At 39.4% G+C, this 27,587-nt stretch overlaps 1 protein-coding gene across 2 annotated transcripts in view; it reads right to left on the bottom strand.

Annotated features, from left to right (window-relative positions):
* The window catches only part of LOC126235799 (transcription factor Dp-1), a 197,274-nt gene that overhangs the window by 76,675 nt on the left and 93,012 nt on the right, over positions 1–27,587 (bottom strand). For both annotated transcript variants that reach the window (XM_049944619.1, XM_049944618.1), the window contains exons 6-7: positions 23,569–23,731; positions 3,960–4,172 (exon numbers count right to left, since the gene is read on the bottom strand). In XM_049944619.1, coding sequence (XP_049800576.1) covers positions 3,960–4,172; positions 23,569–23,731 — 376 coding nt within the window. The remainder of the gene's footprint in view (positions 1–3,959; positions 4,173–23,568; positions 23,732–27,587) is intronic.

The raw sequence follows: 27,587 nt of genomic DNA, 5'->3' as shown, positions 1-27,587 counted from the left end.
CACAGATTAAATAAAAATCTTGGGGCACCTAGTGCATTACGATAAGAGTTCACCCCTATCCAGAGATACAAAAGGGCAGTAACAAATTTTCTGACTCCTTGGCACATTTATGACATGAGTTGTTCTCAGAAAGGGCTCTTACTACCTGTGATTTATGAAGGACTACTGTATAAGGCACATTCCTTGGAAGAACTACTGAAGAGAGAGACCAAATTTTCCTAGAACGAGGTACAAGAAAGATCTTCTCTTGCCCTTGCGTATGTGCTATCATCATCTCCAGTCCTAGCATTGTAGGAAAAGAACGCCGATACAGAACTTCACATTGACACTAGTGGTTATTGTATACGGGTAGTTCTAGTGCATATCCAAAAGTTGCTGGAAAAGTAATAGCTCATGCTTCCATAATACTCTTCCCACCTGAGGTGGACTACAACCAAGAAAGATTGGCTTGCAGTCTGTAATGGTACTTGAATTACGTAACCATTACGGCACCTCACCTGAACCTCTCGATACCAGTAATATTCTACTGTATTTCTGTTAACTACTTAACATATTTCTGAGACAACATTCAGATTTGATTTCATTTGTGATACATCGATATGTTTATATTGCAATGATATTATTCTTACGTGTATTCTTTCTTTTGTCACTATGATCTTTGACGTACTTGTAACTCTGAATTTTGGGCGCGTAAGCAATAGTTAGTTGGTTGTTAACTTGTTAGAGGGTCGGACCTTAAAAAAGTCAAGTGTTGGATGTCATGTTGGAAAGAAACATAACGTAGCCAGCTTATAAAATGTGAACTTTAACAGTGACTGTGAGGAAGATGTTTTCAAGTATGTTTTGTATCGTGAAGTGATGTTTTGTGTTTACGTGATATTGCAATTAAAAGGAAGTGTAACTTAAATTCGGAGTGCTGATTGCTTTTTTTACATCACCATTGTCCTGCAAAAGTGTAATCTTGAAGAATGGTTTGTGAAGCGCATCTACAAAACTTTTGAATATAGCAGAATAAAACCTAGGCCTCTTTGCATCCGAGCTTTGAATCATAACCACCTAGATTTTCAACGATTGAGCCATGATAATACGAGACCAGCGTGGGAAACACAAAAAGATGAGTGCCTAGTTTTTTCATTATTACATGAAATGACTATTAACAGTGCTCTAATGACACCTGCCACATAATATGACTGTTGTTGCCCGAAAATGCAGTATTTAGCAGCGTGAGCAACACCACAATCGTTATTAAATTCTGACCTTTGTTGTGGTAGGGTTGTTAGAAGTTGTTTGACTCGTTATCACTTTGGAAACAAAGCTCGTGTATAGGTCATGCTGCAAATTGCTCTATGAGTGAGCCTTCTATCACTCAAAAACTAAAACTAACTTCATATGAGAACAATGTACGGGTGTCAAGGGACCGCCACTTGACTGGTGCTGCCTTCTGTTGTCAATTTCTGGAATTAGTTCGATAGAAACATTAGCAAGAATAACAGCTGATCTGAATGCTGAGCTACCACGATCACACTGACATAATTTTTTTGCATGTATTCTTCAGGCCTTGCATTCTGCTGTAATTCTGTTACAAATACATCATGTCTGTTGAATGATAAAAAAATTTTAGAAGTTGAAGAGGAAGGAATTGTTCAGTAACTCACCTAGCCTTTTTTTCTAGGGAGGACAGTTATACTTTCTGTCATCATTTTAAAATTAGTAATCTATCACAGAACTAAAGTAAATATGAAAAATAAATCCTGAAGTCTAGTCCTGTTTTATTATATATTAGTCTTGATGATACATCAATTACACATGTTCCAGTGATGCTTTTAATAATGGCACAAATGACCAGTTTCCTATACCCAATACTCTTCAAAGTGTCTGGTTTCTAAGTGTTAACAAATTGTTGTGGTATTTGACAAATCATTCACAATTGTGAAGGACTACCATTCTCTGTGCTGGCCAACTAGCGTGAAGGGTCTGTCGGGTCGACTGGCACGATGGACACTAAAATTTCAGGAGTAAAACACCACAGTGGTATACAACTACTGATGCCAACACAAGGATATCAACAACCTTTCAAGGAATCCTTTGGGAGAAGACAGCAGCATGGGTGAAATCTGAGTAATCACTGCAGTAGATGTCACTGCTGCTGAAAACTATATGAAAATTGAAGAAGATGAAACCACCTTATAAAAATTTCAATTAAGACATAGAATACTGTATAAGAGCTTCCAAAATTTCTTGATCATTCAACAAAGGTGACTTATTTGTAGCAGAATTCCAATGGTGTGGAAATTATTGCTGATTATGCAGCTCATTTGCACCCAGTTATCCTGATGTATTTCCATGGCACTCCAACATCTGGTCAGTCACTTGGGATTTGTGTAGACTAGGGACAATCAGACGCAGATATCACTGGCCATGTCTTTTCCAATCTGTTACACAATATGATATCCATTGTAAGAAACACTACTGATGGAAACAATGTCACATTTACCTCCAGAATATTTGATACAAACTCTGTCTGCAGCAGCACCATTCCACAGAATTAGAATCTACCGCTTCGGGAAGTTCCCAAAGTCGACAAACAAGAACTGATGGATAATAGTCTGCACTGTCTACCTCCACCTGCTATGCTGCCACCAAAGCTGTGCCAACTGCCGAATATGTGGCAATTGCAACATTCATTATAGAAGACATCATTTTGAACCATGGAATGGAGCACCTCATGTGATGATCCCTGATTGTGGAGAAGTTTTCCACTTGAGACTCGGTACAAGAGATAATTTCACATATGTTAACAAGAGGATGACAACTGTCTACTACCCAAAGACAAATGGCCTCCCAGAATGCTTCAATAAGATGTAGGCAGATAGGCTCTTTATGTACTTCGATATCCAACAGAAAGAATGGTATACAATGCTGCCCATGACATTTGCGTACAACACAGTGAAGGATGACACTAGTTCTTTTTGCTTTATGGTCAGGAGGCCAAAATGACAATGGCTACACTGTTCCTGGTCCATCCACATGATACTATAGATGACTATCTACGAAACACGTGAAGACTGAAGCAGCAAGACCACTGGTTCCTATATGGACACTGGGCACTCAGGAGAAACACTGAAAGCTATAAAATGCCAAGCACAGCTGGCAAAATCTTGGTATGTATTTGTACGCCTGTATGGAAAGTGAGACTATTAGTAAAGTTACTGTAATACTTTAGGCTTTATCGTACCCTTTGCCGCTCAACTGACACACACAAAGCATACAATTACGACCAATTATCAAAAAGACAAAAGCGCAGAGATGATATACAAACCCCCTGTACCAACCACAGCTACAGTACTCAGTTGTAGATTTGTGATGTGTGTTTCTTGTTCAAGGAACTTGGAGTGTGCTCAATGATTGCCAAGCTTTGACAGGAATGTTTTGATGCACATTACAGTGAAGAGGATGTGACATTACAACCACAATGTGAGGATTGGCCAGTACTCAATACAAAGGAAAACTGATAATATCTAGATCCATGGTGCTGAATAAGATTTTTGGAACAGCAAGGAGAGGGGGCCATCCTGTGAGCTGTGGTGCATACAATGTGACACAGCAGTTAGCATCGCAGGCTGTAGTGCTGCTAGTTGCCAGTTCAAATCTGACCACCAGCAATTATTTAGTATTTATCATTTCTGGAAGTTTCTCAAAATTTCTTACGTTTGTATATTTTGGAACAGTTGATATTTGTATAACTGACAGCACTCCCCCTTCTGGCTGAGCAACGATGTTTCAATAAACATGCTTTCAGTGCTGAGTGTTGTACTCCATTATCGACCCTGCTTTGGGATTTGGACTTTCCTATAGTTGCAGCGTGACAATACTGTGAAACTATTACCAAAAAATCTAACAATTTTATATTGCACGACAAATACCAAGTAGAGATCAATGAGTTAAGGATTAAATCTTACCTGTAAAATAAGGTCCTGCAACTGTTGTGTTTTAACTTTTATTCTTTCAATTCTTTTCTGTTTGTCCTTTTCTAAAGTAAGGCATTCTTGAAGCGAATTTGTAGGTAAACCCAGCCATCGTATTTCTTTTTTTTCTTTGGAGATGATGTTCATAGCCATAAGGACATTCAAAGCATCATAAACTCTTCTCCTGATGTTCTTCTGGTCATATTGCTAAAACAAAATGTCTGAGGTCAAACAATCAAGTGAAACAAAAACAAAGATGTTTTGCAAAAAGGCAATGTAAGTCCCACGCGCAGACTTACTGTCACCAGCTGAACAGCAAACCCAGGGATAGTTACTTGACACTGATGGTAGTCAAAACATTCAAATTCTGAAAATAAAGTAGGGCTTTCTAAAACAACAGCTTCAGTTCAGGAATAAAAGGGGCAGTCAAATGAAAACTAGAAAAATGCGAAAAGTAACTAAACTGCTGATTATTTCAAAAGTAGTCACCATAACAGTTAACACATTTATCCCACTGCGAGACAAAACAGTCAATGCATCCACGGAAAAATATCTGCGGTTGCCCACAGAACCACGACTGTTCATTGGCGTGCACCTCTTCGACTGAAGCAAATGGACGACAAATGTCTTCCTTCATGGCTCCAAACATACGGAAACCACGTGGCGAGAGACAGAGATTGTATGGAGGATGTGTGAGGGCTTCCCAGCGAAACTTCTGCTATGCAGTCTAAACAACCCAGGTAGCCCTTATCCCTTATTCATCCCCCATACAGTCCCGATCTCTTCCGATGTGATTACCATATCTTGTGAGCCCTGAAGAAAAGCATTCGTGGCCATCAACTTGCAGCAAATGGAGAGGCATACCACTGCGTACAATCATGGTTCTACATTTACACTCTGTGAACCACCCTTAAGTGCATGGCAGAGGGTACATCCCATTGTACCAGTTATTAGGGTTTCTTTCCCCATTCCATTTATGCATGGAGCAAGGGAAAAATGATTGTATAAATGCTTCTGTGCATTCTACCTGTAACTTCATTTGCTATGGAAGTGGTATGTAGGAGTTTTTAGTATATTCTTATAGTCATCATTTAAAGCCTGTTCTTCAAACTTCATTAGTAGACAGTCTCATGATATCAATAAACACTTCCGGGCTAAGTTGCCGTGGTCGATCTGTAAAACTTCTTCTCCCTAACGTTTCGTCCTCAACTACGGAGAACATCTTCGAAGATGTTCTCCGTAGTTGAGAACGAAACGTTAGGGAGAAGAAGTTTTACAGATCGACCACGGCAACTTAGCCCGGAAGTGTTTATTGATGAAGACGCCGGCCGTGAAAGCCTACATGGAATGAAGTCTCATGATAGTTTTCATCTATCTCCAAGAGTCTGCCAGTTCACTTCTCTCAACATCTCGGTGACACACTTCCACAGATCAAACAAATCTACGACCATTTGTGCTGCCCTTCTCTGGATTTGTTCACTATCCATTTTTCATTCTGTGAAGCACACTATTTTACATTTCAGAACATTTAAAGCAAGTTGCCAATCACTGTACCACACTGGAATCTTATCAAGGTCTGACAGAATAATTGTACAGCTTCATTCAGACTGTGCTTTGTTGTAGGTAAGTGCAACATCCATGAAAAGTCTGAGGTTGCTATTAATATTGTCTGTAAGATCATAAATGTACGACATGACCAGCAAGGGACCCAACACACTTCCCTCCGGTACACCCGAAGTTATTTCTACAGCTGTCTATGACTATCCATCCATGATAACGTGCTCTTTCTCCCTACCATTAAATCCTAAATCCTGTCACATATTTCGTCCAATATGATCACAGTTTTGATAATAAGGATGGCTGTGATTATGAAACACATGCTTTTCGGAAATCGAGAAATACTGTGTCTATCTGGCTGCCTTTATCCATGGATTTCAGTACATCATGTGAGAGAGTGCGAGTTGGGTTACACATGACCAATGTTTTCGAAGTCTGTATTGGATGGCATGGATGAGGTCTTTCTGTTCAAGATACCTCATTACATTTGAGCTGAGAATATGTTCTAAGATTCTACAACAAATTGATATCGAAGATACTGGATGGTAGTTTAGAGGATCACTTCTGTTACATTTCTTGCTGACAAGTGTGACCTGTGCTTTCTTCGACCTACTGGATATATAGTTTTTTTTTATTAAGACATCTATGATAGATTATAATTAACAGAAGGGCTAACTCATCCATAAATTGGATATAGAATCTGATAAGAGTTCTATCGGGTCCTGGAGCTTTGCTGAATTTTAATGATTTTTGCCGTCTCTCAGTGGTATGAGAATTGAATAGGGGCAGCACTCCTAGGTTTTTATTCATTTGAAAGCAGAATGAAGCATTTCTGCCTTTGCTTTGCTATTCTCAGTTTCATTTCCTGTCTCATCCATGAGTGACTACACTATCTTTGGTGCCACTAACAGCCTTTACATATGACCACAATTTCTTTGGTTTTCATGAGAAATCACTCAACAATATTCTGCTACAGTAGTCACTTAAGGCTTCACACACTGCTGTCTTAACTATCACACACATTTTATTCCGCATCTCTCTCTCTCTCTCTCTCTCTCTCTCTCGCCCAATGCTTTATTTTTTACCTACTATGCATGGTCTGTTTCTTTACAGCGACTGTATACCATGGAGGATCTCACCCATTATCAACAGTCTATCCAGTTTATGGCTGACTCTTCTTTTAAATTTTAGCCGTAGTTGCTATACATGTGCTCCAGTCCTGCATTTAAACTTTCAAGTTCCTCATGATCACTTATACCAGTTTCGTATATTTCCATCACGAATTGGATTCTGTAGACACCGCAACACTTTTCATGAAGGCATTTACTGTCTTGTTCTCAGTGAGATAATACATTTAACGCTTATGGCCAACTACTTTTGATATAGTAGTTCACACTTTTTCCAGCTGTCTCTCTTAATTTCACTGTCCCCTATACAATTTTGCAGTAATATTACCAACATAATTAATACAAGTATGATTTCTTTTTCTAAAAATACTCCCACATTTCCAAAAGTAAATATCTTAATCGAACCATACAGAGGAACTCCTAAGGGGGCAAACTGGAGAAGCACCCAGACACTTTATTGAGAAATATACACAGTTTCCTGTTGCAGCCACCATACTGTAGTTTCAGTAAGATACAAGTAAATCAGTATGATGCATATTGACTATATGCTGCTATTTTCAAGTGCCTTTTCCTATTATGCATGATATGGTATTTCATTCTGGCACAATAATAAACTATTGAGCCATATATATGATGAACTGTGGCCTATGACACTTTTAAGTTTATTTTATGTTTGCATGTATACATACTGTATTTACATCAATGTAAGATGACCCTGAATACGAGATAAACCCCTTTTTTTAAGACCTCCTACAGAAAAATCTATTTTTAACGTATTCTGACTAATCAAAATTACAATTCGTATTACTGACATTTGTCTAAAACATTATCATTACTTCTAATTTAGACCTAGGTCATTTATTGACTGTCTTCATTTTGATAATACAAAGGAAAATAAACAAAAGGAAACAGCTTACATTAACTTTTCTCTTCATTGACTTTTGTGCTTACTAAGCCTGTCGTCTGCAGTACCATCATCCTAATACCATAGTTGTGCAATTTATATCTTTGATGTCACAAATACTTCGCTGTTTCTTCTGAATACATTGCGATTTCTGAAGTTGTGGTTATGGTGAAACCTGAGAATGCAGCTGTTTTTTGCCAAATACATATTGGATTTCGGTTCTACACTGACGTGAGAACATTACAATGAATCTTGCTTCCAAACGTATTGTCTGCCCACCGCTCTCTCTTTGGCCGCAAAGAACCAGCAGCTGACAATATTCCCTATTGTTCCCACCATACCTCAAAGTGAGTGTCTAAACCATTGCTGCAGGAAGCACATAACTACACCACCAGCACCTACCTAGGCTTTTACTGTCTTCATAACACCAATTTTAAAGTTGCTTCACATGGATTCAGTAAAGGTACAGTTTAAACATTGTAGATATTCATAAAAAGCTCAAGTATGCAATATAGATTCCCATGGCTGGTAACACAATAGAATTTCCTGCCTGCTCACTATTTCCCTCCTGGTACTCGTCCTAGTTCTCAGCCAAGCTGGTGTCAACTGTTCCCCCTGCAGCTCTTCTGCAGTGCTGTGTTTGAGCAACTGTGACACACTGACTGCAATATCTTCTAGGGTGCAGGTCATGTGTAACAACACCAACTAATACGTAAATAAAAGATAATAACCGCAATTCAGAAAAATTCTCAAAGTTTCGCTCGTCCCACAATCTAATGACATCTACTGGTACTACCTCCGTGACGGGTCTTGCTGCTGTAATTTATTCTTGCGATAACAATTACAGTCGTTTTATATGATTTTTTTTTTTCCATTCTGGATTAATTTTCTTTCTTGTTTCATCTGAATGTCACCATCTTGTTCTAAAGTTCATTAAAAGGTGATAATTATATTTACCTTGTATTGTAATACATGACCAGTGACTGGATTTCTCATTTGCAACCCACTTGGCAAATCATTACAGTATCTGATAACCAAATACAATACTGACTTGCGATCAGGTAATGTTTTTTGAAGGTCAGCATTTTTGCTCTTCTATGTTACCTTTACTTAATAGCACCAGAAGTGTTTGTGCATGGTATCGATACATGTATGAGAACTGTTATTGCAAACATTTTCAAATAAAGCAAGAGTTTGTAAAATGATGGAATTTAATGCTATGCCCCCCTGCGTTTCACAAAATCATCAAATTTTAAGCAGAGCAATAACTAGTTCATAGTTTCTCACTTATCCCTTGCACTAGTGTTTTGCGAGTCAAATGTCATGCGACTGACTGAGCGAGGCCGAAACTGTATCAAATGCTTCAGTGTATCAGGAAATCTCAATCCTGTTTGAGCATGAGTTTCATTTACCCTTAAATGATACTCGTGCTCAAACAGGATTGAGATGTAGTTACGTGCTTCCTGCAGCAATGGTTTAGACACACACTTTGAGGTATGGTGGGAACAATAGGGAATATTGTCAGCTGCTGGTTCTTTGTGGCTAATCATTTGCATTTCACAGCACCTTCTTCCTGTCGGTTAAATTTCACGTCTGTAGCACGTCATATTCGTGGTGTAGCAATTTTAATGGCCAGTAGTGTATATTATGAAAGTAAGTGAACAATGTGCATACCGCTAAAACTCAGAAACGAGTCACGGTAAGAACCAGGGAGTTAAATGGTGTGGTAACACTCTTGCCTCCATCCACAAAGAAAGTTCCTGTTTTTCCCTGAAGGGCATGCTTTTGAAGAATAAGGGCTGGGAAGTTTCGCCCTCTAGAATTTTCTAGAACATTCCAGAACATTCAAGAAGATTCCAGAGCGTTCTACAATGATATGGTATGTTCTGCAACATTGGGAAAGATTTCAGAACATTCAGAAACATCCAAAATAATTACAGAACATTCCAAAACACACTCTAATGTCATGGAATGTTCTGGAACATTGGGGACCATTTGAGTCTTTTGGCATGTTCTGGATTTTGCCATTAGTAGCGGTATATAAAACAAGACATGTTGTGTGTCTGAACCTCAGTTTCTTATGAGTGACAAAGGGAAAACCGAAAAAGTAGGGCAGTGAGTGAGAAAAACAAACAAACAAACAAACAAACAAAACAGTGAAGTGTGAGTAGTCAATGTGATACAGTGTCTGACTATAAAGTGAAAATAAAGTGGGAAAAGTGGGTAAAGTGTATTTGTTTATAAAAATTTGATCTGATTTATATTTTAGACAGCACCTAAATGCCAAAGAGTAGGAGATCTTGCCAGTTCCGAAGCGAAAACAAAAGGAACAGTGAAGGAAGAGAGCGAAGCATGTTTAAGTTCCCTATGAACGAGAATGAGCACCATGAGAAGCAGAGAAACTGAAGAACAACAAAATGAATGGGTTGAAGAATCAAGAACTGTAACACACTCTTATGATAAAAGACTGCGAACTCAAGCCACCCATGAAAGTAACATCGTACGAGAAGCATGGGCAAGGACAAGTAGAGTACTCCACAAATGGAGTATTCCACTACTAACTGATGAAAACATATAACAAACATAATCAGAAAACGGGATAACATTTGCCAATGCTGCATTGCGAAGAAATTCTGTAGAGAAACACCAGGATTCTGTTTCATGAAAGGAAAAATTCGATTACCACCAGTGGAAGCACCTCCACAGGAATTTTTACATTACATGACCAGGCAGAGCAGTGTAATTGAGGAAGTGTCTATGGTGGTTGTTTCCTTATTTCATGATCTGTAGACCACTTTTGCAGGGTTTAACTGTCAGTGCTATATGACTGCTGTATGTTTTTCGAACTGTACAATTTGCCCGTCTGCAGAAAGTGGTACACAGTGCTCCCACACTGGCAGCGGCAATTTGGTAGGTAACAGGGTGTAGTAGCATCCACAAAATGGTTTGAACAAGGCTGAGGCAAGGTATCTACGGCAAGTTCCATGACGTGTCCGAGTCAAGTGATGTCTTCTTTGTTCGAGTGTTCAGAGAACAAGTCTAAGCAGACCAGCCTCTTCTGGTTCAGACAGGTAGGATGTCGTCCCCCATTCAGCATTGTGGCTTTAGAACATCTCCAGGCCAGCAGTTGTAGGACATCGAAAATTCACCGAAAATTCCATTCATTTTTCTCATCTGTAGGATTCTGTAGGGGTATCCATGTACCACAAAGAAAGAGTGTGCCTGGATTCAGCGTCTGCCGCCGACTAATTTGTCGATGACACTTAATTATTGGCTCCCAAAGTGCGGTGATCTCATTAGCATTCTGCATGTCATTTCATGTCAGAGACGAGAGTTTTCAGCTAACCACAATCAAATCACGTACTTCAAAATAAGGAAGTGTACAATGACTGCTTCCAAATGACTCCTATCAGTGTCACTTCTATCAATACTAACAGAGAAGAAATTGACTGTGTTTTTAGGACAGATCTAGCACACATAGGATCATTACTGCCACTACTCACCGAAGACCAAAAAATTTCTGAAAGTATATTTTGTCAGAAATAAAGAAACATAACTATCAACAATGCACAAAATATCAGTGGATTGAGAGGAGTAGTAGTCCAATACGTACAGAGGATCTTACACGAATACAATCAGCTGATTCACATATTCAAAACTGCACTAGACAGAATGATTTCTGATGACTATAAAGTTGTAACTCGAGCCAAACAAACAAGACATGGAAAACATTAACGTCAATTTAATGCACCTAAGGTAGACAAAGTCGCCATCATAGTTGTGGACAATGAAAAAAACTGTGACATAATGGTACACGAAGAAGAGGAGGACTACAATGCATTGCAAAGACACACTGTTCACATGATGCCCTCCAATATACATTAATATTTTTGCACAGAGAAGACATATATAATTTTAATGTAAAACAAATACAACCTGAAACGAGCATAAAAACAAACAAAAAAGGTCAGAGATAACGAATCATACAATCACATTCTCAACACTCGCCATTTATGAAAACAATTCCTTGTAGATATGTATGTAAAAATAGAAGTGGAATGTATGCTTTACATAAGACTGAAGCAGAAGAAACTAAGCACGGAAGAATACATCCACCTTCGAGATGCAATCCCAAATGACAAAAACATTGATAACATTGGAACAATGGTGATCTTGTTATCATACACAGGAAGACCGACACACACACACACACACACACACACACACACACACACACACACACACACACACACACACAAATATACTCAAGATGCCATAACCCACATAAGAAAATATGGACAACCAGACATCATAATATTCACATGCAACTCTTGGTGGCCACAAATCAAAGAACAACTAAGATATGGACAAGCCTCCATGCATCGACACAACACATTAGCCAGATTTTTCCGACAAAAACAAATGATGTTTACTGAAGTCATCACAAAATACCACAGCTTTGGAACTTACATAACAATGAAAACAATTAATTTCTGACAAAATAATTTAATTGGATAGATAAAAGATCTACTCACCAAGTGACGGCAGCACACACACTTAAAAGGGGATTGTAATTAGGAAAGCTTTTGGAGCCAGTGGCTCCTTCTCCATGCAGAAGGGCTTAGGGGAAAGGAAGAGGGATGAAGGAAAATGACTGGAGAGGTCTAGGAAAAGGGGTAGATTTCAGGAAGGTCACCCAGAACCGTGGGTCCAGAGAGACTTACTACACGGGATGAGATCTGACTGTTGGGACCTGCATTAGACGAGATTTGAGAATCTGAGAGCTTGAAGGTGGAAGACAGGGTAATATGCAAGATAGAGATTACTGCTTATATTGTACACGAGGTAATAAGCGTGAAAAGTTAAGTGCATTGCATGTAACAGAGGTGGGCAGGGGAAAATAGACAGGCAAGAAAATGAAAGATATAGAAAACCAAAACGGACTTAAGAAAGGAGAGGTTACTGTGAAGAAATGCTGAGAGTAAAAAAATAATGTCAATTAAGGCCAGATGAGTGGCAAGAACCAAGGACATGTTGTAGCACTAGTTCCCACTTGCGGAGTTCTGAGAAACTGGTGTCTGGGGAAAGAATCCAGATGGAGCAAATGGTGAAACATGCATTGAGGTCACGATTGTCAAGTTGTAGAGCATGTTCCGCAATGTGATATTTCTTACTGCCAGTACACATCCTCTGTCTATGCCCATTCATCTGATTCATAATTTGGTGGTAGTCATGCTCATGTTAAAGGCCGAACAGTGTCTACATAACAGTTGGTATATGACGTGTTGTTTCACAGGTGGCTCTCCCTTTGATAGTATATGTTTTGGCAGTTATAGGGCATACATAGGGCAAGTCTTGCAGCAGGGACAGTAACGGGGGTAGGAGCCATAGGGTAGGGAGATATGGGTACAGAAGGAGCAAAGGGTCAGACAAAAATAATGGGGAGATTGGGAGAGCGACGAAAAGCTATTCTAGGCGTGGTAGGCAAGATTTCAGATAGAATGGATCTCATTTCAGGGTGTGATTTTAAGAAGTCATGGGCCTGTTGAAGTAGCCATTTAATACATTCCAAACCAGGACAATACTGAGTGACCAGTGATGCTCTTCAAAGTTGTTTTTTGTAGGGATCAGCAGGACCAGGATTGGTTGTAATGGCTCGGGAAATCTGCTTTTGATCTAGGCTGCTGGGGCAATCATGTGGAGTGAAGGCTGAGGTGAGAATAGTGGTGTATTGCTGTAAAGAGTCTGCATCTGAACACACACATTTGCCTCGAATGCCAGAGCAGTATGGGAGGGAACTTTGACATGGAAAGGATGGCACTTGTCAAAATGTAAGTACTGTTGTTTGTTGGTAGGTTTAATGTGGACAGAAGTGTGTAGCTGGCCTTTGGCGAGGACGGGAACAACATCTAGAAGGTGACATGGGATTCAGAATAGGACCATGTGAAATTTAATTGGGAGATGGTATTCAGAGATTCCAGAAATTTTAACAGATTAGTCTCACCATGAGTCCATATGGCAAAGATGTCATCAATGTATCTAAACCAAACCAGGGACTGAAGACTGATGTATCCCAAGAAAGTTCGCTCCAAACAACCCATGAAAAGGTTGGCATAGGAAGGAGCCATCTTGGTTTCCATGGCCATATCCCTGATCTCTTTGGAATCAGGTGTGTGCTGACTGAGGAAATGTTCAGCAGCAGACAGACCATGTACATGGAGAATGTTGGTATACAGGGAGGTGGCAGCAATGGTGACAAGCAAGGTGTGTGGTGGGAGTGGGGCAGGCACGAATTTCAGATGTTCTAGGAAATGGTTGGTATCTTTGATATACGAGGGGAGTGTTTGTACTATGGGTTGCAGGTGCTGTTTGACTAAGGCAGATATACATTTGGTGAGTGCTTTGAAGCTAGCAACTATAGGATGGCCAGGATGGTCGTGTTTGTGGATCTTAGGAAGCAGGTAAAAGGTGGGGGTTTGTGGTTTGGGTGGGGTAAGAAGTTCTATGGATTGAGGTGTTAGTCCTTGTGAGGGGCCTGAGGTTTTAATGAGGGACTGCAGCTCAGTTTGAATCACAGGAATGGAATCTTTATGGCAGACACAGTACGTAGAGGTGTCAGACAGCTGGCGTAGACCTTGACTAACATACTCCTTTCGGTCAAGTACTACAAGGTAGATCCTTTGTCTGTTGGGAGGATAATGATGGAGTCATCAGCTTTTAGGGAATGTAGAGCCTGGAGTTCTGCAGAGAACAGGTTAAGGTCATGCTGCAGGCACATGGGGAAGGGTTGTGAAGCAATGCTGCATGTGAGGAATTCTTGGAAGGCTTGTAAGGAATTATTTTGAGGTATTGGTGGTGATCAAGTTGGGATTGTGGCCTGGATTGTTCAAGGGAGGCTTAAATGTCAGGTTTGCTGTTGGAAATATTTTGGGATTGGGTTACAAAGTGATATTTCCAATTGATATTATGTGTGAAGGAAAGTAGGTAATTCACCAAAGCAACAGGATCAAATGCTGGTTTAGGGCTGAAAGTGAGACCCTTAGATAATACAGATAATTCAGGATGGGAGAATGCTTTTGCTGAGGCATTAAGAACACAGTACTGTTGTGACTGGTTCTTGTGATTATGGGTTATTCTTGGTTTGGGAGGAAGCGATGAAGGCTGTGGGCTGTTAACGAGGTTTACCAAGCTCAGTTCGTAGGAGAGGAGTGGTGGTTGATAGGGTGGCTGTTTAGGGAGCTGCTGAGGTACAGGAAGGGAAACATCAGTGCACAGGTAGTTTAGGAGAAGGTGGGAGAGCTTTTTGAGGCGAAGTCTGGTATCTTGTTGCAATTTGATGTTGGCTTGGTGGATGAAACCATCCAGGAAAAAAAATTGGAAAAATCTGAAAGATTGTGAGAACAGACAATGGTTAATAATGAGTGTGTGATCTATATGATACGAAAAAAAGATTGGAAAAGAAAAAAAGAAAAATATGAATTGAGGGGCATAATGAAAACAGACAATTTTTTTTTTTAACTGGGTAAAGAGAATGTGAAAGTACTAAAAGAATATGGAAACTACTTAGCTTGGTAATTACAGTGACATAAGAGACAGGAATAAAGGTCAATCAGAGTGGTATGCCGAAAAACAAAGGCACAAAAAGGTGAAAGAACTACGTATAAACAAGGTAAGTGGAGGGTGGGAATGAAAGCAGCTGATCATCTGAAATCCTGGCCCGTCCCACTCCCACCACACACCTTGCTTGTCACCACTGATGCCACATCCCTCTATAACAACATCTTCCACGTAAATGGTCTGTCTGTCTGCTGCTGCTGACCATTTCCTCAGTCATCGCCCACCTAATTCCAAATCTATGACATGCTTCCTGCTCACCTTAATCAACTTTATACTTACCAACAACTACTTCACCTTTGAGAGGCAGACACACAAACAGATCACGGGTACGGCCATGGGAACCAGGATGGTTCCTTCCATTGCCACCCTTTTCATGGGTCACTCTGGGGGGCTTTCCTGAGATCCATATGTCTTCAGCCCCTGGTTTGGTTTAGATACTTGGATGACATCTTTACCACATGGACTCATGGTGGGACTGATCTGTTAAATTATGTGGAATCTCTGAATACCTTCTCCCAATTAAATTTCACATGATCCTATTCCGAATCCTTCCTCGATTTTGATCTCGTCCTCACCGAAGGGCCAGCTACACACTTTTGTCCACATTAAACCTACCAACAAACAACAGTACTTACATTTTGACAGTTGCCATCCTTCCCATGACAAATGTTCCCTCCCATACAGCCTTGGCATATGAGGCAAACATGTTTGTTCGGATGCAGACTCTTTATAGCAATACACCACCATTCTCACCTCAGCCTTCACTGTGCACAACCACCCCACCGGCCTAGTTCGAAAGATTTCCTGGACCATCATATCCAATCCTGGTACTGCTGATCCTTCCAAAAAACAGCTTCGGAGCACACCATTGGTCACTCAGTATTATCCTAGTCTAGAATGTATTAATCAGCTACTTCAACATGGCCCTGACTTCCTAAAATGATGCCCTGAAATGAGATCCATTCTATCTGAAATCTTGCCAACCACACCTAGAATAGGTTTTTGTCGCCCTCCCAATCTAACCAATATTCTTGTCAGACCCTACGCTCCTTCTGCATTTATCTCCCTACCCTACGGCCCCTATTCCTGTGACCACTCCGCTACAAGACTTGCCCTACGCACACTCCTACCACCACCTGTAACAGCCCTGTAATTGGCAGAACATACACTATCAGAAGGAGAGCCACCTATGAAAGGACACATCATACACCAGCTGTTATGTGAACATTGATTGGCCTTTTACATCAGCATGACTACAACAAAGTTATCAGTTCGGATGAATGGGAATAGGCAGAGGGTGTACGCTGGCAACACACAATATCCTGTTGCAGAGCATGCTCTACAACAGGACAATCATGACCTCAGTGCCTATTTCACCCCAAGCACCATCTGAATTCTTCCCTTGCCACCAGTTTCTCAGAACTCCGCAGGTGGAAACTAGTGCTACAACGTGTCCTTGATCTTGCCACTCATCTGGCCTGAATTTACAGCAATTTTTTCTGTCTCAGCATATCTTCACAGTAACTACTCCCTTCTTCAGTCCGTTTCCGTTTTCTACATCTTTCACTTTCTTACCTGTCTATTTTCCCCTGCCCCCCCTCCCACCTCCATTACGTACAATGCACTTAGCTTTTCACTCTTATTACCTTGTGTACAATATAAGCAGTAATCTCTGTCTTGCATATTATCCTGTCTTCCACCTTCAAGCTCTCAGATTTTCAAATCTCATCCAATGCAGTCCCCAACAATCAGTCTTCCCTTCTCATCCAGTGCCGTTTGTCTCCCATGACCCGTGGTTCAGGGTGACTTTCCTGAAATCTACCGCTTTTCCTAGACCTTTCAGAACCTTTTCCTTAACTCCTCTTCCTTCCCCTTCAACCCTTCTGCCCGAAAAGGAACCACTGACTCCAATAACCCTCTAAGTGTGTGTTCTGCCGCTGCTTGGTGAGTAATTTTTTACCTATCCAATTACGTCTTTGGAACTGTTACATGCTGGATGTACAAAAATGAATGATAAAAACAAGGACTGCCTCACCCACACAATCTCATATGACTACATGACACAATTCATCCCACAGATATTGATAAAATCATCTACACTGAATTTCCCAATCCACAAGAAGATCCGGAAATGCAGAATGTCATGGTGAAAAATGTGATTCTCAGACTTTGTGGGCCATAGTACAATTTGCTGTGTGATGGAAAATGCACAAAAACATACCCAAAACCATTCTTGGATGACATAAGAAGCAGAGTTGATGGCTATCCCCAATACAAAAGAAAATCACCCGATAATGGCAACTTCCTAGCAAAAATATGAACACGAGGCAGTGATGAACTGGAAATAGATAATCACTGGGTAGTTCCACGTAAAACACAACTTTCCAAAATGTTCCGAGGACACACAGATGTAGAATACTGCAATTCAGTGAAATTCATCAAATATGTGTGAGTATGCGAACAAAGGCAGTGACATGGCACTATTTAAAATAGCCAAAAACAGCAAAAAGCAAAACAGAAATGAAGAGACCCTTATGTACCAAACAGTAAGATAAATCAACAACAGCAAAGCAGTATGGCAGATTATCGGTTTTCCCATACATGGACACGAACTAACTGTGCAACTTTTAGCAGTACGTTTGGGGGATGGACAGAGGGTTTATTTCACAAAAGACACTGCCAGAAAAATTGCAAGTGAACCATGTCAGAACATAAGACTAACAGCTTTTTACCAACTGTGCCAAATGGATCCATTCACCAAAATATTACTATATGTCGATGTCCTTACCTATTATACATGGAACACAACAAGAAAAAAATCTTTCAATGACAAAAACACGGAATTCCAGTAGAAGGTCATCCAGCAATCATGAAAACTGGTGCACTATGTCGAATGTTTCTATCTCTGGATGTTGATACACAAAATACGGGGACCAACAAGTTTCGCAGAGCTCATGGCTGTTGACAGTTATCTATGCCAGACCTACAGAGAAGCATGCCAACGCTTAGGACTACTGGAAAATAATAACCACTGGGTGTTAACACTACAAGAAGTATCACTCACAGTCTGAGCTGAACAAATGAGACACTTATTCGCCATAATTCTAACAACATCTAACCCATCAAATCCAAAACAGCTATGGTACTCCTTCAAAGAGAGCATGAGTGATGACAAACTGCACCACATCCGACAGTCTCATCCTATACTGACCATTGAATTCGATGGCAACATCGTCAATGAAACACCCAATTGCTTAGAAGATAAATATTTAGCGATGAACAACCAGACCTTAGTACATCTTGGGATGCAAGCACCACAAAAAGATGCTATCATTGTGCTAAACTTCGAAATTACAAAGGAAAATAGCTACAAACTACTACAAAATACATTGCTCTCAACACGAAGTGACAATCAAAAAGAAACAACGTTATCATGGACCGGATTGACAACACTGGAAGAATTATATACTTGGATGCATCATGTGGCACAATAAATCTTTTGATAATGGAAATACTTGCTAAACAACACATTCCGCTTGCATTGCATCATCCAGGATTGCACCCACAGTTGTGGAAGGACAAACTGCCCATTCCAACCCACAACTACTGTTGAATATAGCTGAAGAACAACTCCTGGTATGTAAAGTATGAAGAGCATATGGACAGGGTGAACTTCTAAAGCAAGCTAAAATTATTTCCTCGGACAAATGCACAATGGCACATCAAAAAAATCACTCAAAGCCATGGACAGAACATTACAAAACTTGTGAGGAATCTGTGAAGCAATGCGAGGAGCTCTACTCATATTCCAATACCAGCAGACGAGACCAATACATGCTTAAAAAAAAAAAAATTACATCTCTGTTCACTCATACAACTACTGCAACTAACAGAAAATATGAGACTTGAACTATAAAAAGACAAAACAACAGCACAATTTCCTCAAAACTTTTACAAATAGGCAGACATGTATCCTACTGACCAGATGACTGGCCTCATTAAAATCTATAGTGATTTCTGCAACATAGCCACTGCTGAAAACAAACACATTCCCCAAATCTACCCAAACATTGTTCACAACTATACCAATTCAGACTTGCTATTTGAAAGTGCAATTTTGATAATTAAAAATAATATTATTGACGATATCAACCTTAATATTCATAAGAAAATTCCCAGTGAAGACAGAATATTCAAATCAATTCACACGATGGAAAATGTTGAAGAAAGTGTGAACTGCCCTATAGAATTTCTAAACACTCTGCAAATACCAGGAATGCCATTAAACTGCCTTCAACTTAAAATTGGATCTCCAACTATACTACACAGAAATCTCAACTCACCAAAACTATGTAGTGGAACAAGGATGATGATTTAACAGCTATTGAATTTCATCATTGAAGCTGAACTTACGACTGGACAGTACAGGTGGCACACACTATTTAGCCGCAGAATACCACTGATCCCTACTGAACTGCCGTTACAATTTAAGAGACTGCAAATTCAAATCAAATTAGCCTATAGTTTAATGAATTGCAATGACAAACTTTAAAATATTGCGAGATCAATCTCGAAGACTCTTACTTCTCTCATTGTCAACTACACGTAGCTTGCTCTCAAGTAGGAAATAAAAAAAAAAATTGTACATATATACTCCAGATAATAAAATGAAAAATGTTTACACATAAGTATTGTAAACAGTTAGAATATGTTTTCAATATTTTTTTTTTTTTTTTTTTTTTTTTTAACTTCTAAGTCTATCCTTTTATTCCAGCTACCACACAATCTCTTAACTCCATGAATGAAGCCGGTTACCCAAGCTAGTATGTGATTATAGTTTTTGAATGACGAATTTGAAAGAAAAACTCTTATTACAATTTAGTAAATGTGATAAGAACATGTATTCATTAGGTGCTGTTGCAGCTATAACATGTAAGTTTGAACACTTGAACATATACTACTTCCTGAGGCATGAAAAGATATTTAGAAGTCAAGAATAATAGAACACAGATTCTACGAAGTTATTGCATTCGATATAAAGGACAATGATGCTCTAAATAGACTTAATTTACATATTCAGTATGTTATCTATACATTTCTGTGTGAAATTGGCTTCTGATAATCTGTAAATTTATATAAAAATTCGTTCATGCACTGATATGATTACTTCAATGTAAGTACTTAATGAGTTTTGGTTATAATTTTGTCTTATTTGTAATAAAACTACTCTCAACTACACACATCAAAAAAAAGTTCTGCACAAACTTTGTTCTGGAATCTGTACAGAAAATTGGAATAGAGATCAACATAAACATCATTTCCGCCCTTTTTATTGCTCATGAAAACCACACTTTGCATGTTGCACCACCATACAGCAAGACCTTCAGAGGTGGTGGTCCAGATTGCTGTACACACCGGTACCTATAATACCCAGTAGCACGTTCTCTTGCATTTATGTACGTCTGTATTCATTGTGGCATACTATCCACAAGTTCATCAAGGCACTATTGGTCCAGATTGTCCCACTCCTCAACGCAATTCAGTGTGGATTCCTCAGAGTGGTTGGTGGGTCACTTCATTCATAAACAGCCCTTTTCAATCTATCCCAGGCATGTTCGATAGGGTTCATGTCTGGAAAACATGCTTGCCACTCTAGTCGAGCGATGTTGTTATCCTGAAGGAAGTCATTCACAGGATCTGCACAATGGGGGCAAGAACTGTCATCCATGAAGACGAAAATGTCTCGCCAATAAGCTGCTGATATGGTTGCACTATTAGTTGGAGGATGGCATTCATGTATCTTACAGCTGTTTCAGTGCCTTCAGTGACGACCAGTGGCGTCCGTCAGCCCACATAATGCCACTGTCAGGGAACTTCCACCTTGCTGCACTCGCTGGACTGTGCGCCTAAGGTGTTGACCCTGACCCGATTACCTCAAAACACGTCTCCAACGATTGTCTGGTTTAAGGCATATGCGACACTCATCAGTGACGAGAACGTGATGCCAATCCTGGGCAGTCCAGTCAGCATGTTGTTGGGCCCATCTCTACCATGCTGCATGGTGTTGTGTTTGCAAAGATGTACCTCGCCATGGACATCGGGAATGAAGTTGCACATCATGCAGCCTACTGCGCACAGTTTGAGTTGTAACATAACTTCCTGTGGCTGCACGAAAAGCATTACACAACATGGTGGCATTGCTGTCAGGGTTCCTCCGAGCCATAATCTGTAGTAACGGTCATCCACTGCAGAAGTAGCCCTCGAGTGGCCTAAGCAAGACATGTCATTGACAGTTCCTGTCTCTCTGTATCTCCTCCATGTCCGAACAACATCGCTTTGGTTCACTCCGAGACACCTGGATACTTCCCTTGTTGAGAGCCCTTCTTGGCACAAAATAACAATGCGGACGCGAACAAAACATTGTATTGGCCGTCTAGGTGTGGTTGAACTACAAACAACACAAGCCATGTACCTCCCTCCTGGTGGAATGACTGGAACTGATTGGCTGTTGGACCAGCTCCGTCTAATAGGCACTGCTCATGCGTGGCTGTTTACATCTTTGGACGGGTTTAGTGACATCTTTGAACAGTCAAAGGGACTGTGTCTGTGATACAATACCCACAGTCAACATCTATCTTCAGGAGTTCTGGGAACTGGAATGACGCAAAACTTTTTTTGACATGTGTATAATGAGATATTTATTGTGGCAAGTTCATTTTAGAAACATTTATTATTGTAATTTTTATTGAGGGGGGAGTCAGAGGCTACCAAAAACTTTCTGTTGAAAGACCTTACAGTCCAAAATCTGTACACCAATCTGGTAAAACCACCTTCAGCATTGAGGCAATCACCCCATCAACGCACCAGGTTGAAGATACCTGTTTGGTAATACATCATGTCCAGCTGTGTGAAATGCCTGTAACTCCCTGCTGGGCACAAGTGTTATCATGGAACAACAGACCCACTTGTTACAGTTTTGCTGGACATTTTACCGTAACTGCATGCTTATACACCCACACTGGAGTTGCACTGTGTTGCATATATGCTGCTGCAACACCCTGAAAGCGTTAACTTTTTGATTGCCCCTTATATATGTTGATAATGGTTCTGCGTGTATGATAGTTGTGTGTTGTTGGATAACAGTTGGATTTGTGAGTAATACTAACAATTAAGTAGTAAGTGGTTCCTTGCCTATGTAATTCATTTATATTGTGGAATCCAAACACAAGTGTAATGTGATTTCTTCAGCTACACAAAGAAATGGAAAAAAAGCATTCAATAGTATACATAATAAATCATTGATGGCAGTGCGAGTTTTTAAACTACAGTGAGGAACTCTTGTACAGATTAAAACGAATGTGCCACAAGGAAGCCTGTCACCTTAGATTTGAAAAATCTACGTCTACATCTTGGGTTAATCACTGGCATTTGTCAGTCCTGCTGACAACATATTAAAAACAATATCTCGATTCCTACCCCAAATGAGTCCACACTTTTAACTACAAATTGTGTGGTGATCTGTATGTACAGAGATTATAAAGATAGAATTTAAGGCTACTTTAACAATGGGCTGCACAAAATTTGCTAAATAATGCTGCAGATCATTCTGACTGCCCTTTTCTGGGCTAAGAGTATTCTTCAGAATATAACACCATAGCATATAATAGAGTCAAGCTATACAAAGTAAAAAAGCTTGAGCATTTCAAGGCGACATACAGTGGAGATTATTGTCATAGCAAAAATGGCAGAATTTAGTTTATGCACAAGATTGTAAATGTGGTACTTTCAATGAGTGTTCATTTATCTTCAGTCATAGGTTATTGAAGTGTTCAACTTCATTGATTATTTGCTGTGTTTTATATGTTTCTCTGTTAACAAAATTACATTAATATGTAGCCACACAAAGTGTTCAAATGTGTGTGAATTCCTAAGGGACCAAACTGCTGAGGTCATCGGTCCCTAGATTTACACACTACTTAAACTAACTTATGCTAAGGACAACACACACACCTACGCCTAAACAAGGACTCAAACCTTCGGCAGGAGGGGCCGTGCAATCCGTGACAAGGTACCTCAAATCGCGCAGCCGCTCCACATGGCTCATGGCTATAGCCAAACATCCACAGTTATAACTGTGCTAGCCAACACAGTCTTAAGTGACAGGCTATTGGGTATTCTTTTTTCAAACTATGTTTGCCAAATGAATAAGGTTACAAGTGATTATCATTCCAACATATAAACAAAAGCAACACAACATAATGACTTCCATAGTTGTGTGCATATTGTAACATTAAAATCCTCTAAAACTGTATATTACTGTATTTTCTAAGGCTGCTAACAAGTCTTGTAAATAACTGCAGAATAAAAATTATTTTTTTCAAATTCAACATGAAATTACCTGATCTGTTGGTGAAATTACTAAATTTGGATTTGTAAATTCAGCAACCAACTCATCAGCAACCTCGTTGTAGGACGTTGTGCCCTTCTTGCGCACTTTTTCACATACCTTCATTGAAAAATGTCTAAGTCCCTTTCCAACTTTTTCACTTTTTCTTCGTTTGCTGAAACCAAACATTGTACACTGTAATCAACTGCCTTACAAATACATTAACTGCAGTCTAACTTGTGAGGTAGTATTAATGATAATTTCTTACCTTCAGTATCATAAATGAAAGCATGTCACTGAAGGCATGTTATGGTAACTGCTGAATAGTCGTCTCTTAGAAAATGTTCATTGTGAATTTAGTACATGAAATTGTGTTCATACATAATAACAAAACTGAGCAGTGTACTTTTCTGCTTCTTTGTAATTCTTTCTTAAAAAATGAAACAAGGCAAATGAAGCGCTTTAATCATAATTTTAGAATTTAATCTACTCTACAACTGAAAGTTTTCTTCACTTCCCGAAATATTTCTTCCATTACTATCATTTTGTAATGAGAAAGGAAATCATCTTTGTTTTGAAGGAAAGATGATCACTAGCTCCTAATAACAAAGGACACTGAAAGAAATTCTTTAGGGTAATAATGCTTGCTAGATTGTTTAATCTGAACATGAAACATACCATTCAATAACAACTATTTATTTATTGTATTTTTTACATGAACAAAGAAGTATCTACAATCAAATGAAAATGTCCATATTTGACAATTAGTTCAGAGTACCACGTCAGTAAGTGTAGGGTCCACTGACGACCACTGCACTCCATAACTATGTGTTCTATTGTTCGCAGTCAGCAGATGAATGGAAACCCCACTTCAAGATGTAATCACACCTCCCTCGACCCACCCCAATGTGGTTCAGCCTCCACCAGCTTTGGCATGATACTTGGAATCCTTTTATCTTCTTTGTTGGATCTTGAACCTGGTGAGCATTGTAAGGCAGTGAGTTTGTTCCAATGTTGTCACCACCTGGCAGTCATGTCGACAGAACTGATACTTTTTGAATCAATCCAGGGTGGTTTGCACAATTTCACAGGGTGGTTTGCATGATTTCAGATGAGTTGTTGATCGATCGTTTAGAGCATTATACAACAGAGAATTCTTATGAGAAGTGATCTTCAGGAAGTTTGTCTTAGCTACTTCTCTCTCTAAATCTTGCGGAGAAATATTAACTACAACAGGTAACCACCGAATGAAAGTACATCTACCAGTAACAGTGACAACTTCATGGCTTCATTAAGTTGAACTGTTTTCCCACTCAGGAGTGCAATATTCGCCAGCACAATACACAAGAGCATGCAGCAGAGTGTAGAGTATTCACATTCACATTCACATTCACATCCCAATTGCTGCTGGTAGTCTTGCGAAGCAGATTCGTTCTTGAGCCAGGTTTCTTAAATAATCTGATGCACTGTTGTCTGAATTTCATGGCCTGTTTCAGAGTGATTGCTACATATATTGGATTGCAGTTATGAAAAAGTTCAATTCTGTCAAAATTCATATGTAGCGACACATCAACAAGTACGCATTCATAATGATACGGTTAGTCTACACTGCATCAAAAATCAGAAATTAAATTCTCGAAAACACCCCTGAAAATAAAATGGACAGTTATGGCAAAGAAAGCTTTCATCAGATATGATTAAAGATGTTTAAAGCCAGTCATTTGTAAACTGGATTTCAAAGCTAACTTTTGTAAAAAAAATTTAATTTTAAGATAAAGTTCCTAAAATTACTAAATATAAATAGTGATTTAACAGAGTCTACTTAACTTCGAAAAAGAAAAAGAATGCATAAACAAATATTATGCACTCAATCTGTTTGTTTACTCACTAGACGATTAGTATCTTAATGAAATTAACAAACAAAAAGTGCATCAACTCAGCTGAACTAATCAAAGCAAGGAATTTGTCCTAACACTATTGAAAACACTCAATGTAACATCCATGTAAAACAGATTAAAAAATATGTAACCACTAAATTAGAATTTAACTCATTCAGAAAAATGTTATTAATATAGTGCCACTTCCACTTAGATATATAATTAACAAGCACCATATCCAATGGGTAATGTAGCACAAGGGAATATATATATTATTGGGATGACAACCCCCACCCCTTCAACTTTACAAAATACATTAACTCCAACAGATGACAAAAAGATTTTGGAAGAACTGTGAGCAGTTAACAATGGTCTTTGTAGTTCTGTTTAAGTAACATTGTAACAAATTGTAGCTGCAATGGAGAGAGTTTCTTTTCCAAATACTGCTTGACAGAGAAGGGGAATGGTTAGTGTATGCTGTGAATTTTTGCCTACTTTCACCCATTGATTCACTTTCTATCCATTAAGTTCTCACTTTGGAACATGAAATGCAATAAAGTCAATTGCCAACAGCCTGCTCAACTTAACTGGCCTATTTTTAATAACAAAGAGCATCATCTGCTGAATCACTGCTTCCAAACATGGTCAGCAGTTTGGGGACACCTGCATCAGTGGCATTATTACTACCTCCTTCTAGGCATCATAATTTAAATTAACCTGCATTATCATAAAGAATCTAATTTGCTTTGCTTAGAGCTCCTCTCGCTGTCTTTGCCTCACATTCCCCTGTTCTGTAGTGGGCATTGTGGTCTGTGGAGTAACCACTGAGATCTGAACTACGTTCCTTTTTAATATTGCCAAAGATAATAGCAGAATGAATCGAAAGGTCAATATTCGAAGATGAGGCACTTGCTAGCAGCATCCATTATTTACAACACAATAGGAGAGTATCTGTGGAGAAATATTTTATTTTTTCTATGTCACATTGTTCCAATACTGCCCCACAGTGCACTGACATACGCAAATGACTGTCAGCTCACCTGCAGGCTACCACTCAGGCAGCCCTATTCCACCACGTTTGTGAATTGTTCTGTTGCATGTACGAGTCACTCATCCTCCTATGCCTGTGGGCACTTGCCCAGTTCATACAGTTACTTAGGTTACGATCCAGCTGCCTAACTGCACACACCTGATCAGTTTGCCCGCCCCCAGACAGGTACTAAAACTGGTGCAGCCTGCCCTGTATCACTGTCCATGTCTTTTCACATCTCCTGGTACTTACTTGGTCCATCAAACATCAATTCAACAGACTATGTCCTGCTGACCTCAATTTTATTTTCAATAGAGTCACAATTGTGTTCCACACCAGTCTTCTTTTCTGTTTATTTTGTTTGGCATTTTCTACACTAGAACACTTACTCAGTGTTTCCCCTGGACTAAGCCTGTTCAACAGGACATGTGCATTTCTGCAGCAAATGCTCCTCTGTGAACCCCTTGATGGGATTTAGTATAATATCTGTATACCACTACATATACTTTTCATTTTGGCAGTCGGATGAAATGGCGGCAGCAGAGGGGGAGGAATGGTTGTCAACTGTATCCTCCCAAAAGAATAATGCAAGCATTTGCGTAAAAATAAACGGTATCACTTTAATTTATGTGCAACTTCTCCTCTACAATTATTCATTCTTCTGGCAACAATTAAGGAAAAAGACAGATTGCTATTCACTGTAAAGATGACACATTGAATTGCAGGTGAAATACTGAAAAGACATACATTTAGCTTTTGACCACAGCTTTTTTCATAATAGGAAACATGTACACATTCATTCCCACAAGCAAGCACACCTAACCCACACACTGTTGACGTATCTGGTAGCTCAGACCAGAAGCCATTCCGGTCGTGGCCAGTCATGTGCATGAATGTGTGCATGTTTCCTTTTCTGAAGGAGGCTTTTGTCACAAATTAATTGGGTAACTGTCTTTTCATTGTGCCTGTCTGAAACTCATTGAGTCATCTTTATAGTGAGTAGCAATTTACCTTCATCCTTATATTATTGTTATCCCACCTGGAGTTTCCATTGGTGCATTTTTCTGGCAGATATTTTCATTGTCTAGCAAGTCAGTTACAGTGCTGAAAATGGTTTAGTTATA

The sequence above is a fragment of the Schistocerca nitens genome, chromosome 2, assembly GCF_023898315.1.
Source record: "Schistocerca nitens isolate TAMUIC-IGC-003100 chromosome 2, iqSchNite1.1, whole genome shotgun sequence".
In the NCBI taxonomy this organism is placed as follows: Eukaryota; Metazoa; Arthropoda; class Insecta; order Orthoptera; family Acrididae; genus Schistocerca; species Schistocerca nitens.
Note: the sequence above shows the minus strand (reverse complement) of the source record. Positions and strands in the feature narration are given on the sequence as shown.